Below are 15346 nucleotides of genomic sequence, written 5' to 3' on the forward strand. Positions count from 1 at the left end.
CCTACTATCTGGCCGTTCACTTTCATTCACTGTGGTTTTTAGAAAGATACCAGCCTGCAATCATGTGGTGAACGCATCTCTACGGTACTTAAATAGTTCTTACAAACAGCTGCTCCACCCTACAAAACCTGTGCAGTTGAATGGTTTCAACACATTCAGTGTGAGAGTGGATCATTTGTCCATTGACATGAACCTATAGGGTTAACCCTCCTACTGTCTGATCATGTGTTTTGTAAGAAGCCAGAAGCCAGAAGCCAGTCTGCAATCATGTGATGAATGTACGGTACATGTACTTTTAAAAATACAAGGTACATAATAGTTCTTAACACAGTTACTCCACCCTACAAAACCTGTGCAGTTGAATGGTTTCAATGGGTTGGTCCACTTGCTTGAAACATTACCAAGAGAAGAGGTGCTTAAAGAGCTGCTAACATTTGCATCTTGCAATAAAGGGAGATTTTGTACAACAATCAAGGGGATATTCTGCATTGCAATTAAAGGCAGTGGACACTATTGGTAATTGTCAAAGACTAGCCTTCATAGTTGGTGTATCTCAACATATACATAAAATAACAACTGTGAAAATTTGAGCTCGGTCATCGAACTTGCGAAATATGAATGAAAGAAAAAAACACCTTTGTCACACGAAGGTGTGTGCGTTTAGATGGTTGATTTCGAGACCTGAAGTTCTAAATCTGAGGTCTTGAAATCAAATTCGTGGAAAATTACTTCTTACCCGGATATGGCACTTCAGAGGGTGCCGTTTCTCACAATGTTTTATACCATCAACCTCTCCCTATTACTTGTCACCAAGAAAGGTTTTATGCTAATAATTATTTTGAGTCATTACCAATAGTGTCCACTGCCTTTAACATAACACAGGCCTGGAATTACACAAAGGCCACATCAGAGGCCTGTTGTCATTGGTCTTGGCCGTGACATTTCCAATGGAGGTGCCCTCTTTAAGATCAAATTTCAGGCCTGCAGTAGGAACCAAGTGTAAAACAATCAGGAGGTTTTCAAATTTGTTCTTCAGAACATGGAAAGATCAATATATTTTCAGGAAACTTTTTTCAGAATCTGGGAAAGTTTGCAGCTTAAATCTAACTTACCTAAATCAAAAAGAAAACCTAATACAAATGCAATGTTGGCATTCTGCATAAAAACACAGCACAAAACAAAAAAGGGCTAATAAATAAAATAGTGCAGTGTTTTCGTGAAGAAGGTCCCAAATTAGAAATCCTTTTACTTCCACAGAAATAGAAACCACCCCTTGCATCATGTCACTGACACCAACCCATGCTTGTTTCTCTCTCGAGGTCAGTACCTTTCTCTTATCACTTTCAGTTATACATAACAACAACACCAGATACATTGTTTTGGGTTATTTTGTAATTCCCAACCGGAAACCGTTGAAAGCCACTCCAAAAATTCCACTTTTCATTTTTAGAAAACTGCAAGACTTTGGGTTTAAACAAATAATGAAAAGAAGAAACATAATACAGGGTGTTTTAAGTGTACCATAACAACTTTCTTGCTTTCCGAAACTGTAGTCAAGAAAAGAAAACTGTTTTTATATAATTGCAAAACAGCAACCAAATTGGTTTTCCCAGTGATTTTTTAAACTGGCAAAAAGCAACCTCTTGAAATGTGTTCTTTTTTTTTTTCCTTTGAACATTTATAACAATTTTTAAAGGGAGGGTATAAGTTTGGTTATCACTCCTAAAATTAATGCCGATCAAAACTTACTTGGTTAGAGTAGAGCAACTTTCAATATTATAACAAAGAACAAATTTCTGTTTCTGTACAATTTACAAATTCTCAGTTACAAATTTGGGGGAAGGATAAATTTATTCGTTATCATTCTCTGTTGGACAGGCTAAGTCCATAAAATCAATTGTTGATAATAATGCGGCCAGCCACAAATTGTTTCCCTGATTGTATACAAAATAAAGGTTTCATGTTATTCCTACCCAAAAATTACTCGCTTCTCAAGATTTAAAGTCCATTGGTCACAGGGCGAAACAACTCTTATTATCTGAATGGCCCAATGGCACAGTTTGCTTCTGGTCATGGGAGTTCAAATGCACAAATAAATCAGTCGGTATTTATAAAACAAGATTCATCTTACTATCAGCAAGCTATCGAGTTACAAGCTCGGGTCTCTACTTAAGTACAACATCAGATAGTCCAAAAAGGAAACTAACATTTTCAAAAATGTATTGCTTCACGAAATCTAAAAATTCCACTTGATTTTTTTTTATAGCTACAGTAGTATACAGTCACGACAATAATTGTACAAATGCAAAATATTTGTGCCACTTTATTTGAAGCTTCCTAGCGAGCTCCATTAAATAATGGAGTGGAATTCTTACCTCATAGAAATAGATCTAGGCCGAGATTCTTTTCAAGATATTTTATATCCGAGGCTGGAATATATGTCATCTGACTCTACTTTCCTCCTTAACTTGACACTCAGTAGGAGTTCTTAACTGGTATTCCGACACCCCAATTTTCACCGACGGAATAATTTTGCATTTAACTTCAACTGTGCGGTTGTTATATGAAAATGGCAAGTTTAGTAGCCTTTCCAGCACAAACTGTCCTTCCCTGGTTCTTTAACAAGTATTTGTGCACGATCTTTCATAATTTTTCAACTTTGTGGTGTGTAGATCTTATTATTGGCTGGTCCATTTTTGTGATTTTTATTTTAAGAAATCTTGTTTAAAACTCTTTGATTATTTCCTCCCCTTGTTTAGTGGAATTTTTAATTTGTTGAGCGCCTTGATGTCTGTGAGTCATAGATTAAAGGCAAAATGTAAGCACAATTTATAAGTTTCTACAAATTTAACTCAAGAATTGTATTCTATTTATTATTTTATATATACCCTTTTTATGAATGAGGATGAACTTTGAACTCTGACCTTTTAAGAGAGAGGAATGACTTCTGTATTCTAGAAAGAGGGACTTTTTAATAATTGCACGGACTCATCAAGAGGTACCACATGTACTTGGTGACAATGCTCTCCGTTTCTAATCATGGGTTTTTGTTTGATGAAATTCCTTTTTAGGGTACTGGAGTGCTTTTTTCATTTTGCTGATTGAATTTAGGAGTTTTTTTTAATTTTTGTCCAATTCTTACATTCTTCTATGAGCTAAACATTTTAAGTCATAGTGACCATAGAAAAGCATTGTAGGGACTAAAATAACGTATTGCATTGTATTTCTGTTTTTAACTTGAAAAAAACAAACAAAAAAGAGGTCGAAACTATGATGCATACTGCCAAAGTGCAGGATCACATATTACACATGTTTTCCCCACTGCTCTTTAAAAAGCCAATCCTCTTTGTGTCCTAAGCCAAAACTGATTAAAAAGGGATGGCATTCATGTACATCGGACAGCCGGAGAGTACAAAGGAGAAAAAAAATCATACAGCATCGTACAAATCCCGTGGTTATGCTCATACTTTGAAATGTTTAAAGGGCTTGGGTATTTTTTGTAAGTCACAAAACACAAACTTCAACAGATTTACATTAAACATGTAGAAAGCTTCCCTTAAAATACTGAGGTGCTGTAGTTATTGAGAAATGAGTAAAACAATATCACAAAGGTAATTTTGTGTCTCAGTGAGAAGAAAATCATTTTAGCCTACAGTGTACTACAATGGGTTTTACGCGACTCTCCTGAAAATATTGCTCTGTAATTTTAACTATTGAAGCTGAAACGTCTACGGGTAAATTATATTTCATTACATCTTCATTCCGAGTGAGTAGGGATTCATGTCATGGCCAAAAACTTGATCTACAAAAGGTATCAAAACCCTTTCAAGAGGGTGATAATAATAAAGGATGAAGCTCAAAGATAAAGGAAAAATAGGTCAGATTGTTTTTGAAACAATTCATGGGGGGGGAGGGGGGGGGGGGGTAGACCCTGGGTGGCTAACAGGCTGGATTTGTACAATGTTGTATGGTGTAACCTAAGCTTTGAACCCTGCAGCTGTCCGAGGTATAAATCTCTTCAAGTCTACACAACAGAAAAAGACTTCATCAAATGTTGCAAGAACCTCATCCTTAAAGACTTCAGGTATTGGGATTTTTTTTTATAAGAGAACAAACTCCGAGCACTGTGTCTGATATGAATTCAGTACTATTATTAAGTTGAGAATGCAGCATGAAGACCCAGTGTGTTTGCAGAGTAACTTTGTCCTTTTTGTCCCCTTTTAGCGAGATGTGATCAATCTTTATTTAATTTGTATTGTATGTCATGGACCATACTCCTAAAAAATTGTCAATATGATAATTTTCCTTGAGTTTTTCCTCAGCTTTGTCGTAAGAGCAAGGAAGTTTTCCAAACAAAATTCCTGAGGACAAGGAAGTTTTTCCAAGGGGCAAGGAGGTTTTCCTCAAGAACAAGGAAGTTTTTCCTAAGACCATTGGCAGTTTTTCCTCAGGCAAGGCAGTTTTCTTTCTGACAGAAATGTAAAATATTTCATGGAACACTTGGACCAGAGGCATGGAGTTAATTGCCTCCACTACATGTACATGCACTTCAGTGAAATAACGGTCCTGAAACTACAACTCATCTGAACTTATTACAATGAACCTTTAATGTATGTTGATGTAAAAGCTCACTCAGATGCCATGGAGGAAGAAAAACAAAACAGAGGAGGCTGTGAGGAATGCGGAGGACGGAAAGACCATCATGTTGTTTTGGAGATTAACGAAGGGGTGTACGTCCGCTGTGAAGAACCCAAGGGGGAATCTGGATGATGCAAGATGGGGAGGTTTGTGCTGAGGAACATCAGCGCAGGAGATGTCACATTTCATAAAATGTAATACCATGTGAGTATGCCCCCGTCAGATATACCAGCAATGCCACCCAAACGAATATGCCAAACTTGCCCTCTAGTGTTCGTCAAGAAGTCGGATAAAATCCTGTATGTGTGTGTGATGTTGAAGCTGTCTGTGAGATTTAACAAAATGCTTTTATGGCTAAACGTAATTTTAAGATTATAGCAATCAAATTACGTGTGTCACTGTAACAAACATATGTGCAATGGTTTGAATTCAACTAAATGTACTTCATTATAGAAATGTATTCATGTCATCAGATCTAAAGCTTCTCACTTGATAAGAATTTTTTTTAATTTGAAGAAAAAGAACTGCATCACTCAAAATGAAACCAACTTAGTCTTTGAATTTTGTAAACGTGCAACACCTGCACATTTGAGGGGTCCCATATACACATATTTATGCCGATTGAAAAAAGAAAATCCAATTTGCAACTAATTTTTAAACACTGTCGGGATGATTTATTCAAAATTTGTGTTTAAAGATTTGTCAACTGTCCTGAACATCCCCCCCCCCACCCTGGTTTTTAAAACTTGTGGGTAGATAGATTTCAGGTTTGACCTTTTCAGAGACACTTCAATTAAAGGTACAACCTCCTTTAATACTCATGGTAAAGACCAACATGCATCCTAGGTAAGTATTTGTATTACTACAGACACACTTATTACCCACTCTAATTTTCACTTTGCCACGCTTACTCTTTCAAGCCCGGAGATATCTGTGTTTATTTTTAATGTGCACCAATTTGATTTTTTGTTATCTTGATGGTAGAAAACAACCCCGGGAGCGACGAAACACGGCCAAGGATTACACATGGAGAGGGGGGGGGGGGGATCTCGGCAAGGGATTTAGTCGGTCGTTTAATGCTTGGGAATCGGGGGTCTAATGTAAGAATAATGACGCTGAGTCCTGGCCCCCACGATTTGACTTCAGGGGGTCCCGTGAGAGCCGGGCGCCAGTGGGATCGATGTTAAACCCCGAATCGTGTTTGCACTTTAATTCTGCAGATTGTTTGCTCCTGGGGGTTTTTTTTCTTCGGTTTTTTTTTTCGCCTTTCAAGAATTCATGGATCGGAGGATTTCATGTGCTCTGCATTTACTTGTTTTCGTTTTTGCAGGAAGATGATCGGCAGAAAATGTTGTGATATAAGTGGAAGCTGACTTGAGCGAGGTGACGAGACACTCATCGTACAATATACCGGGTACGCACGGCCCTTACATTATGTACAATCTGCTTAATTTCGCGATAGCCATGTTTGTCATCACTATATTCGATGACAGAAACTCGGTAGAACGGTTTAGTCCCAATTCCGTGTCGCTGCGGCAGTTTTTTAGAGAAGAAAGAGTATGCCCTAATCTTATTGAGAGAGAGAGCAAATTCGTATGCGGCCGGTGTACACACGCGGTTAAAGATTAAAATTCTACTTGCAGGTCTCATCATTGATTTGGGACAGCGAGAACCAAGGGATGATATATTGACCTTAGGTCTATGAGTAAAACGCCCCACCTTTCTTGTGATGTTAATGCACTGTACAGTGTGGTCTTGAGCTCAAGGCGAATGTAGGGCAGTGACAATTTTGTCTTCACTTTTTATCCAGCAAAATGTTTTTTCCCTGTTTTGTTCCAGGCAAATGTTGGGTGTTGATAATTTTTTCTTTCTCTTTTTTTTTTTGTATCAAACAATTTTTCTTCTTCTTCCTGTCGTTATGCTTCAGGAAATTTGCACTGTACATGCTTACTTGTAATATCTAATGCCCCTCGCCAAAATCGGGTTTTGGCAAAATTGAAATGGCATCAAACATGTCAAAAGTGATGACAAGTGAAACATAAGCCAGGCTATCAATGCATGTAATGTCTTAAACAGTCCATGTGTCGAGAAACATTCATTAAGTAGCAAACCACAAGGGGGAAACAGGCTGGGTGAATTTATGAAAGTTTAGGACTGAATGAAGGAAAATTTACTTGACGGGGATTTAGAGCGATTGAGATATTTATCTTACAGACTGTTATTATAAATTGTGTTTCAATAAAGAAAGATTGACTGGTGCAGAATTTTAACCAACGATCTCTGGATTAATGTACTGCAGTGGACACTATTGGTACTTACTCAAAATAATTATCATCATAAAACCTTTCTTGATTACAAGTAATGGGGAGAGGTTGATAGTATAAAACATTGTGAGAAACAGCTCCCTCTAAAGTGATGTTGATTTCGAGAAAGAAGTAATATTCCACGAATTTGATTTCGAGACCTCAAGTTTAGAACTTGAGGTCTCGAAATCAAGCATCAGAAAGCACACAAATGTGTTTTTTCTTTCATTATTATCTCGCAACTTTGACAACCGATTGAGCTCAAATTTTCACAGGTTTGTTATTTTCTGCATATGTTGAGATACACCAACTGTGAAGAATAGTCTTTGACAATTACCAATAGTGTCCACTGTCTTTAAGGCCAGTGTGATTTGAAAGCTCTTAAATCTCACACTTAAATGAGCAAATAAATGCAGTTATGAGGTTAGTTTGACAAGAAGTACCTTGATCAAACGTTACCTTTATCTAGGATGGAGCAACACAGATCTGTTTACAACACAGTGCATGTGTACATAACCGTTAACTGTTTTACATTCACAACCAACTATAAAGGTGACAATGTACACTGTTAACTTTACTCATGATGGGTAAAGTAGAATTACCCCAGTGCAAATCTAATTCAAAGTTTTTGTTAATGGCACTTTATGGGACGACATCTCCGGCAACAAATTATAATAATTCATTTAAAAGTCATTAAGGTGACGATTCCACTTGCACCTAATGCCTTCATTCGCTCAAGCAACCCCACATTTTTCAGCTCTTAAGTGTATATTCCATCTAGGGGTGCACTATTACATAAAGCATCATCAATTACCTGAACCGTGGCCAGATCTCAGTTTGACCATCAAGAGGTGATACACTGCACACCATAAAAATTGGCAACGCAGGAAAGTGTGATACCAATGTGTTGAGCTACGTAGGTTCTCGGCCAAAATGTAGCGTGAACACTTTAGGTTGGATCAAGTGTTAAAGCCGCTGCATTGTATTAATAGAGAAGGAGAGAGAACCATACATGTACTTACGTACAATGTACAAAGTACGTACAGTTTGTACATGTATACTCTATGGTTGATACCTCTTTCGATAGTGTGCTGTACGTATATCTTTAACACAGAACTGATCAACCACTGGGACCAATTAACATGAATAAAGTATCCAATGTACATTACAGTACTTGATATATTTCAAAGTCACTTTTCCAAGGGTTTCGATCGACCATGAGGCATTCTGCTTGTTTTTGGAAAAAATTGGCGCGACGAGCTCATAAACCGCTGGGAACGAGGTTGCTTGTGATAATTCAGGAGTATAATGTCTTAATGATTATACATTATTCAATACATGTACATGTATGAAGTCATGTTTAAGTCATCACATACTGTACATGTACACACATGTACATGTAGTATGCAGTATTGTAAGCCTTAGAATTCTGCTTTCCAGAGGGCAAATTTTATCACTTAGTCAAATATCACTCAAAGGCCATGTCTCTTGAGTCCCTTCAAGTTTGGTTGGCTTGATCGGCCTCCATGATGTTTTCCAAGTCATAAAGCTATACTGTACGCCCCCGTCCTCTTTAGAATAAAATGTACATCACATGCCAAATTGAACCATTAATTAATAAGTCTTAGTCACCAAGGACAAACTTGGAATGGAACTCTTTTTCAATTTGAAATTAGCCACCTCAAAATGTTGTGCCACAAGGATCTATGCTGGGTCTTCAGCAACGTTTTGTTGATACAAGACCAGCCACTTATTAACATGGTACATCACATAACTTTAAAAACGTGCACAAAATTAGTTAATAAAATAATAGTGTACCGATTCAACCCTAGCAAACAGTAGGACGCTGGCATTTTTGTATATATATATCAACACACATGTACATGTCATTTAAAACCATATTGGATGATATTGAATGATCAAACAGTAGGAGGGTTGACTTTGCATGATAGCATATCTTCTATTCAGGATGACATAATTCAATCTAACATTGAAAACCACAGTGGATGATATTTAATGGTCAGACAGTAGGAGGGTTGACTGAGCACTGTGTTGAAACATTCACCACATGATCTTATATTTTCATTACAGGCTGACATGGTTACATCTTGCATTTAAAACCACAGTGGATGATATTGATGGGTCAAACAGTAGGAGGGTTTACTGTGCACTGTGTAATGCATTCATCACTCGAAGCAGGCAGGCATAGTTTATCTAACACTCCCAGCCACACTACTTGTTCACAGTACTATGTACAGATGACATTGAACGATCAAACAGTAGGAAGGTTGACTGTGCACTGTGTAAAAGCATTCACCACACAGTACCACAGGCTGACATTAACATTTAAACCACAGTAGGTGATAATAATTGGTCAAACAGTAGAAGGGTTGACCATGTACACTGAGATACATTTGTCACATGATGCAAGCTGGCATTGTATCATTGAATGATCAGACACAGTGGGAGGGGCTAATAATAATTCCCTTCAAGAAATATGATAAATCCAATTAAAAAAGTGGACTGCGTCTATGTATGATTGTAAATTATTAGCTGTATAGAATAACTTTCCAATTTCGAGATCATGGATTTCCCTGGGGCTGAAAAAAACGCTGGCCCTACCCACACAGACCAAGACAAAACATTACCTATGATTGGAGAGATAAGCAGGCATTCCAGGCAGGTTTTTGTTTTCATATCCAAACAATCTATACGTGCTATCAAATATTTTCATCTGAAACTGGATTTGCACACCCCTGAGGAGAGGGGGGGGGGGGTCATAATCCTTGTACAAGTATGTAGTTTGACTCATAGGCTCAGCATGAGTCATACAACATTTGAAATGCAACATGACCAACGAGATGGCCTCTCTCTGTCTGATAAATTTGTTTTAATTTTTTTATTTTTTGCCGTTGTTTCTTAAACTGCTGTGAGTGTTCAAGCGGGGCCAAATGTGCGGTGACGCAACCCACCATGGGGAAACGCGTCCGTGGACATGAAATGTTGCACATATCAGTCATCACACTCACAGGAGGTAATTTTTTGCGAGGAGAGATGGCGCCACATTATCGTTTGCTACACTGGATGTGAATGACTTCATGGTGTATCATCAAAAGGATTTAATTATAACATTTATACACCAAGGGAATTTGGATCGAACAAAAAAAATAAAAAGAAAGAGGCAACAGTTTTTTCAAACCAAATTATTAATGCCATAATGATTCGATATACTGTAAACAAAATTTTACTTGGGGGTGGGGCTGCTTAAATAATGGTGACATTTCTCAGCTCCTTGTTAAGCATGAACTTTTAATCAGATTTTGTGAACAACATTATTTTATGCAAGACCAGCCATGGGTTTACAAGAGCAGTAATGTATGCCAGACAGTGTTTGTTTTTTGGGAGTACCGCTGTGTCTAGAATGCAGCTCTGAGATTTTTTCTAGCTGTTACAAATGATGGTATTGGCAACTGTTACCCAAACTCTGCGGGGTTAAGGTCTCGTATCTCATGTACATGTACGTACATGTAGACTCCCTCAATCTCTGTTACTCATCCATGACACTCACCGTGTCTTCCATTAGACATGAGCTCATTGAAATGTTTAAACTACAATACTCACATTCCTGGATTCTGCCTGTCGCTGGTGGTAGATCTGGAGCCTGTAGTTTGTGAAAAAGAAAACAACAAATTTATAAATGACTTTTGTAAAGTAAAACAAATTTATAATCCACATTTGGAAAGTAAAAATGTTTTATTGGGTGCGTTCAAAACATCCCTGGGTCGGCCACGCAGTGCTCACTTCGGTGAGCCCCTGACAAGAGCTACATGTAATCGAACGATCACTCTCATGGCAGACAATATGCACCTCGGTCCAGCCCCAAGTGACCCACTCCACAAGCAGGACACTGGGAGCTGACCCTGGTGAGCCTCTGGAACGACTTCAAAGCTATTTACACGTACCGGGGGCAGATTGAAGTCGACCCAGGGAAGCTAATCGAGCGCACCCATTGACAACATTAGGGATGACCTACCTGTACTGTACAAATGGTGTAGCTTTTAATAAAAATTCCAAAAATATTTTAATCACTATTTTTGATTTGTGTAAGGGCAAAAAAAATCAGATGAATCTGTGATTGCCATCAGGATTGTTATAGGTCATTATGAGGACACTGTCCACTTCCTCACAGAATCAACTAATCAGAGATACACTTGTATTGTAAGCACACTTTATACTTAAACACTCGGGGAACAACACTCGGGGAACGACTTCGTCCAGCAATTTTTTGCATAGCAAAACATTTCGACTGATTTTGTTTTATGCAAATTGAATGAATGTCGATAAAGAGTAGCAGTTGGTGATTTTCGAGTAGCAACTAACACAATTTGTGTGTCATTTTGCTCTGCTGTACAACAGAAATCATTCACTGACACTCCCGAACAAAATGATATGTTATAACAAATCAAATGCCCCTAAGGCTACAGTATGCTACAAAATGTGCGTAGCACATGTAGCGCCGTCTGGCACTGCGCACATGTACAGATTTTCTCGACTGCATGACCGCGTTGTGCACTAGACTGCAGCTTGATTATTATTATACCTCTTGATATTTTGACAACGCTGTCAAGATGAGCCGTTTGGCAAAACTGACTTGTTGTGGCAGGTGACAATTTACATTGATTCTCTCCCCCCGACTACGTCAATCTGGGTCCCCATCAACAAAATCTCTTTTGTAGACTAATCGTAACTCAGATCAAGTGACACTGGGCTCTACGGGCCTGGTATTTTCATCTTTAAAAGGGCAAGTCCATTTTTATGTTGCAAAGGGCAGTTTCATTGCAACATCTTAAAAGTCAATGGAAATTTTTAAGGGGCACTTAAGGCCAAGACCAAGGGCAACGAAGGCCTGGCTTTACATGCACGACAAGAACATATCAGTTTCAGGTTTCCTACCACTAGTTACAAAACTGTGTACTACATGTATTCTTACATGTATACCAATTCTAGCAAGTTTGGACAGAGAATCAGGTCCTTAGAATCTTGTTTCCTTGTGTTTCAGGCATATTTGGTCCTTGGAAAAAGTAGGACCATTTTACTGAATAGAACTTAGAAGGGTTGATCATGTACATGTACATAGACCTTATCGCAAATACCAATGCGCAAGCGCAGACTGTTGAATGAGGTGCATTGTGGGATAGATATAATCAAATTTTGCTACCAGCTAGACCACAATGCACCTAATTCCAAGCTTTACGCGCGCCCCCCAGTATTTGCGAAAAGGTCTATGTACATGTACAACAACATGGTGTGGGTTAGGCTATTTAATCACACTTTTTCTGATTTTTCCGAGGGACAAAAAACATTTTCCATTCAAGAGTTACAACTAACTGTACACTGAAATGTTTCCAAAATAAAAGTAACATCTGAATTAACTTGGAAATAGCTTTACAGTGATACATTAACACTTGTGGATTGTACGAAGATTGAAATACATGCGCACAAAATTTAGGCTAAAGCTTATAAGGCAAGATCCTGTTGAAATGCGTATGTTAATTAGTTACTCAGTGATTCCGAAAGGCCACCGCGCTGAATATTTTCATCATTCTCCACCGAGCAGTTACGACAAATATCGGCTTAATAATCATGCATGATTTGTACTAATGGAAAAGAAAAGCATTTTGGAATCCAATAAAATGAATTCCAGTCGTCCGAGTTTGCGACCTTGCAATATTCATAGAGAGGGCTAATTTAATGAAGGGGGGGCCCTCAATCAAATTATCATGGCTACATCTAATAATGGACTGATGCCAATAAGAACGCACGCTCCGTCATCACCCGGGTGTAACTGACACTTAAAGGGCAAGTCTAGTCACGTTCTTGTCATCTGAGTATAAGAAACAAAATTAGGGCAGAGTAAATGAAGCTAATGTTGACATATAGTCTGTAACCAGAGAAGCAATCTAATTGCAGGCACGACACATGTACTCCACGGAGGAAATGAAGGCAATTGCCTCCATTGCCTTGGTGCCCTTGAAATGCTCTACAGTAGAAATTTACAATTTCCTCGTTTATGTAGAGGTTGCCATTTACAAAGGAGAAACACCTTTGTGCCCTTGCCCTTTCAAAAACGAAGCATACAAGCCTGTAATTTCTCTGATCCCCAGTCACACTGATAGGATTGTCTTAAGTAAGCGTTGAACATAATTCCAAACGCTTTGCATTTGGAAGATTACAACATAACATATTATGTATTGCAAAATGGCTAAACTTAAATTCAATAAATTCAAGGCTTTTGAGCATGACTTCCGAATCTTAAAAGAACTCTTCACACGTAACCAGGGAATTGAAATTCCACCATCGCCCCTGTGCTGCAAATTAAGTTCCCAGGTTAAAATGAACACTCAGTATGCTGATCTCTGCGTACTTTAAATCCCTGATCACTTTCAACCAAATGTTCCTGGGATTTGTCCACAAATACCTACATGTATATCAGGCATGGAATTACACGCAGGCAATGTAGCCCATGGTCTCTATTGCCCCATGTCTTAGCCTTGGTGCCCCTGCAAAAGTTTCCCATCGACTTAAAGATCATCCAATTGAAGTGCCCTTTGCCTTGCCCTCTCAAAGATGAAATAAAAATCCATTTAATTCCTTCAGTATGTTCAGCTCTTTGCTATTTATAATTCACACTACAACAGCTGGATTCTCATGGCATTGGTTCACAGTACATTACACGCACATCATGAACTGTGTAAGCACAGCACCTTAAGTACAAATGTCTGCATACACGTACTGTACTTGTAACATGTTTGGCGAGGGACACCAGCACTTAAAATCAATCAAAATCAAGGAAATGGATTTTAGTAAGTTTGAGACGTGTATGATTAATTTCACATGGTTGTAAATCACGAAGCCACCATGCTGACAGACCATCTAAAATGTAGTTCAGTGCCCGGAGAACATCAATAAGATTTGAAGTACATGTAACATGAAAAATGGCTTCTGTGCCAGGGTTCCTCTAATCAAGATGTTACAGTCAGGAAAATCAACAATCATGTGGTTACAAATCAGGCGGTTTACTGACTCTGTGCAACACTAGAAATACAAAGCTACAACAACGAACTGTTTCTTGTTTCATGTTCTGCTTTTCAAACTAATTTTTACCCACTACACCAATGTGTGTAAAACTTGTATCATCTGTGAAGAAAATAACCACAGGCAAATCAATTGGGTTGGATTCAAACCCACGACCTTTGCAATGCTAGAGCAGATGTCTTACCACTAGACCACCGAGCTACGTAGGCTGATGGCTAGAGGCAGTTCCAAACATACACAGCGGGTGCTGCAAGGATTTGAAAGATGTTTATATTTGCATCAGGGATAAAAAAATATAATTTGTTTTTCATCCTTACACCAATGTGTATTAATCACTGTACACATTGTACTCAGTACATGTACTTTCCAGAGCTCTGTGAAGAAGAAAAACCACAATTTCGAAAGATCCAGCTGACATTTTGTCAATCCTGAAATTAGGAAAATGTCCTGAGAAATCAACATGCCTGATCATGGAAATAAATGTTAAGATGACTTCAATTGAATTGAATTGGCAGACAAATCCTTTGGTAATGAAATCCCACGAATTTAATCTTCTTTACATGTCAGTAATACCTTTGTTTGATAAAGGTATCGCTCATGAGGATTGTGCTCTACACAGTTCATCGATTGGTCAAACAAATGGAGCTATCCCTGTAGGCCTGTCTCCATTTAATCACATTTCCTGCCTTTAGAGAATTTTCTTTTTATCCGATTAAAGCCCACATTCAATGATATTGTGATTCTACATGTACATGTACATGAAGCATGTTCTGCATGTTTCAGATTTCATTGAGCACAGGAGAATTTTTTGTTAGCATTGTTGGCAATCTAAACTTGGCCACAGTGAAACAAGTTATTCAAAGTGCTGAAGATAACAGACTGGGCCAAATTTTATAGCTCTGCTTACCGCCAAAATTCTGTCGGGAAAGCGCAAAATTTCTGCGCTAACTGTGGAAGCAAAGAAAGCCTTGTAACATGGAATACATGCACAAGCAAAGCTTCCTTGCTAACCTTTGAAATTTTAATTCAATTCAATATTGGTTTACTTTCATATAAAAATACAAGACCAAATAAGAAGTCATAGACTAATGGCATTGGTTAACAATAAAATTACATCAAAAATATATGTACAAGTTTACATGATAAAACAATAATATTAAAAATATTACTAGACACTTGACATACATGTAAGCATGGAATTCCCTGCTTGCGTATTTTTATACAAAATGTAGCTTTATGGTTTATAAAGTGTGTGTGTGCTTTAGTCATTAGTTTAATCATGCCTGTTAATTTGTATACTGTAGGTCTGG

General features: G+C 38.1%; 1 protein-coding gene across 5 annotated transcripts in view; it reads right to left on the reverse strand.

Moving 5' to 3' along the window:
• Nucleotides 1-15346, reverse strand: part of LOC139941350 (uncharacterized) — a 152159-nt gene that overhangs the window by 98579 nt on the left and 38234 nt on the right. For all 5 annotated transcript variants that reach the window (XM_071937803.1, XM_071937800.1, XM_071937802.1 and 2 more), the window contains exon 4: nucleotides 10563-10602. In XM_071937803.1, coding sequence (XP_071793904.1) covers nucleotides 10563-10602 — 40 coding nt within the window. The remainder of the gene's footprint in view (nucleotides 1-10562; nucleotides 10603-15346) is intronic.

The sequence above is a fragment of the Asterias amurensis genome, chromosome 9, assembly GCF_032118995.1.
Source record: "Asterias amurensis chromosome 9, ASM3211899v1".
In the NCBI taxonomy this organism is placed as follows: domain Eukaryota; kingdom Metazoa; phylum Echinodermata; class Asteroidea; order Forcipulatida; family Asteriidae; genus Asterias; species Asterias amurensis.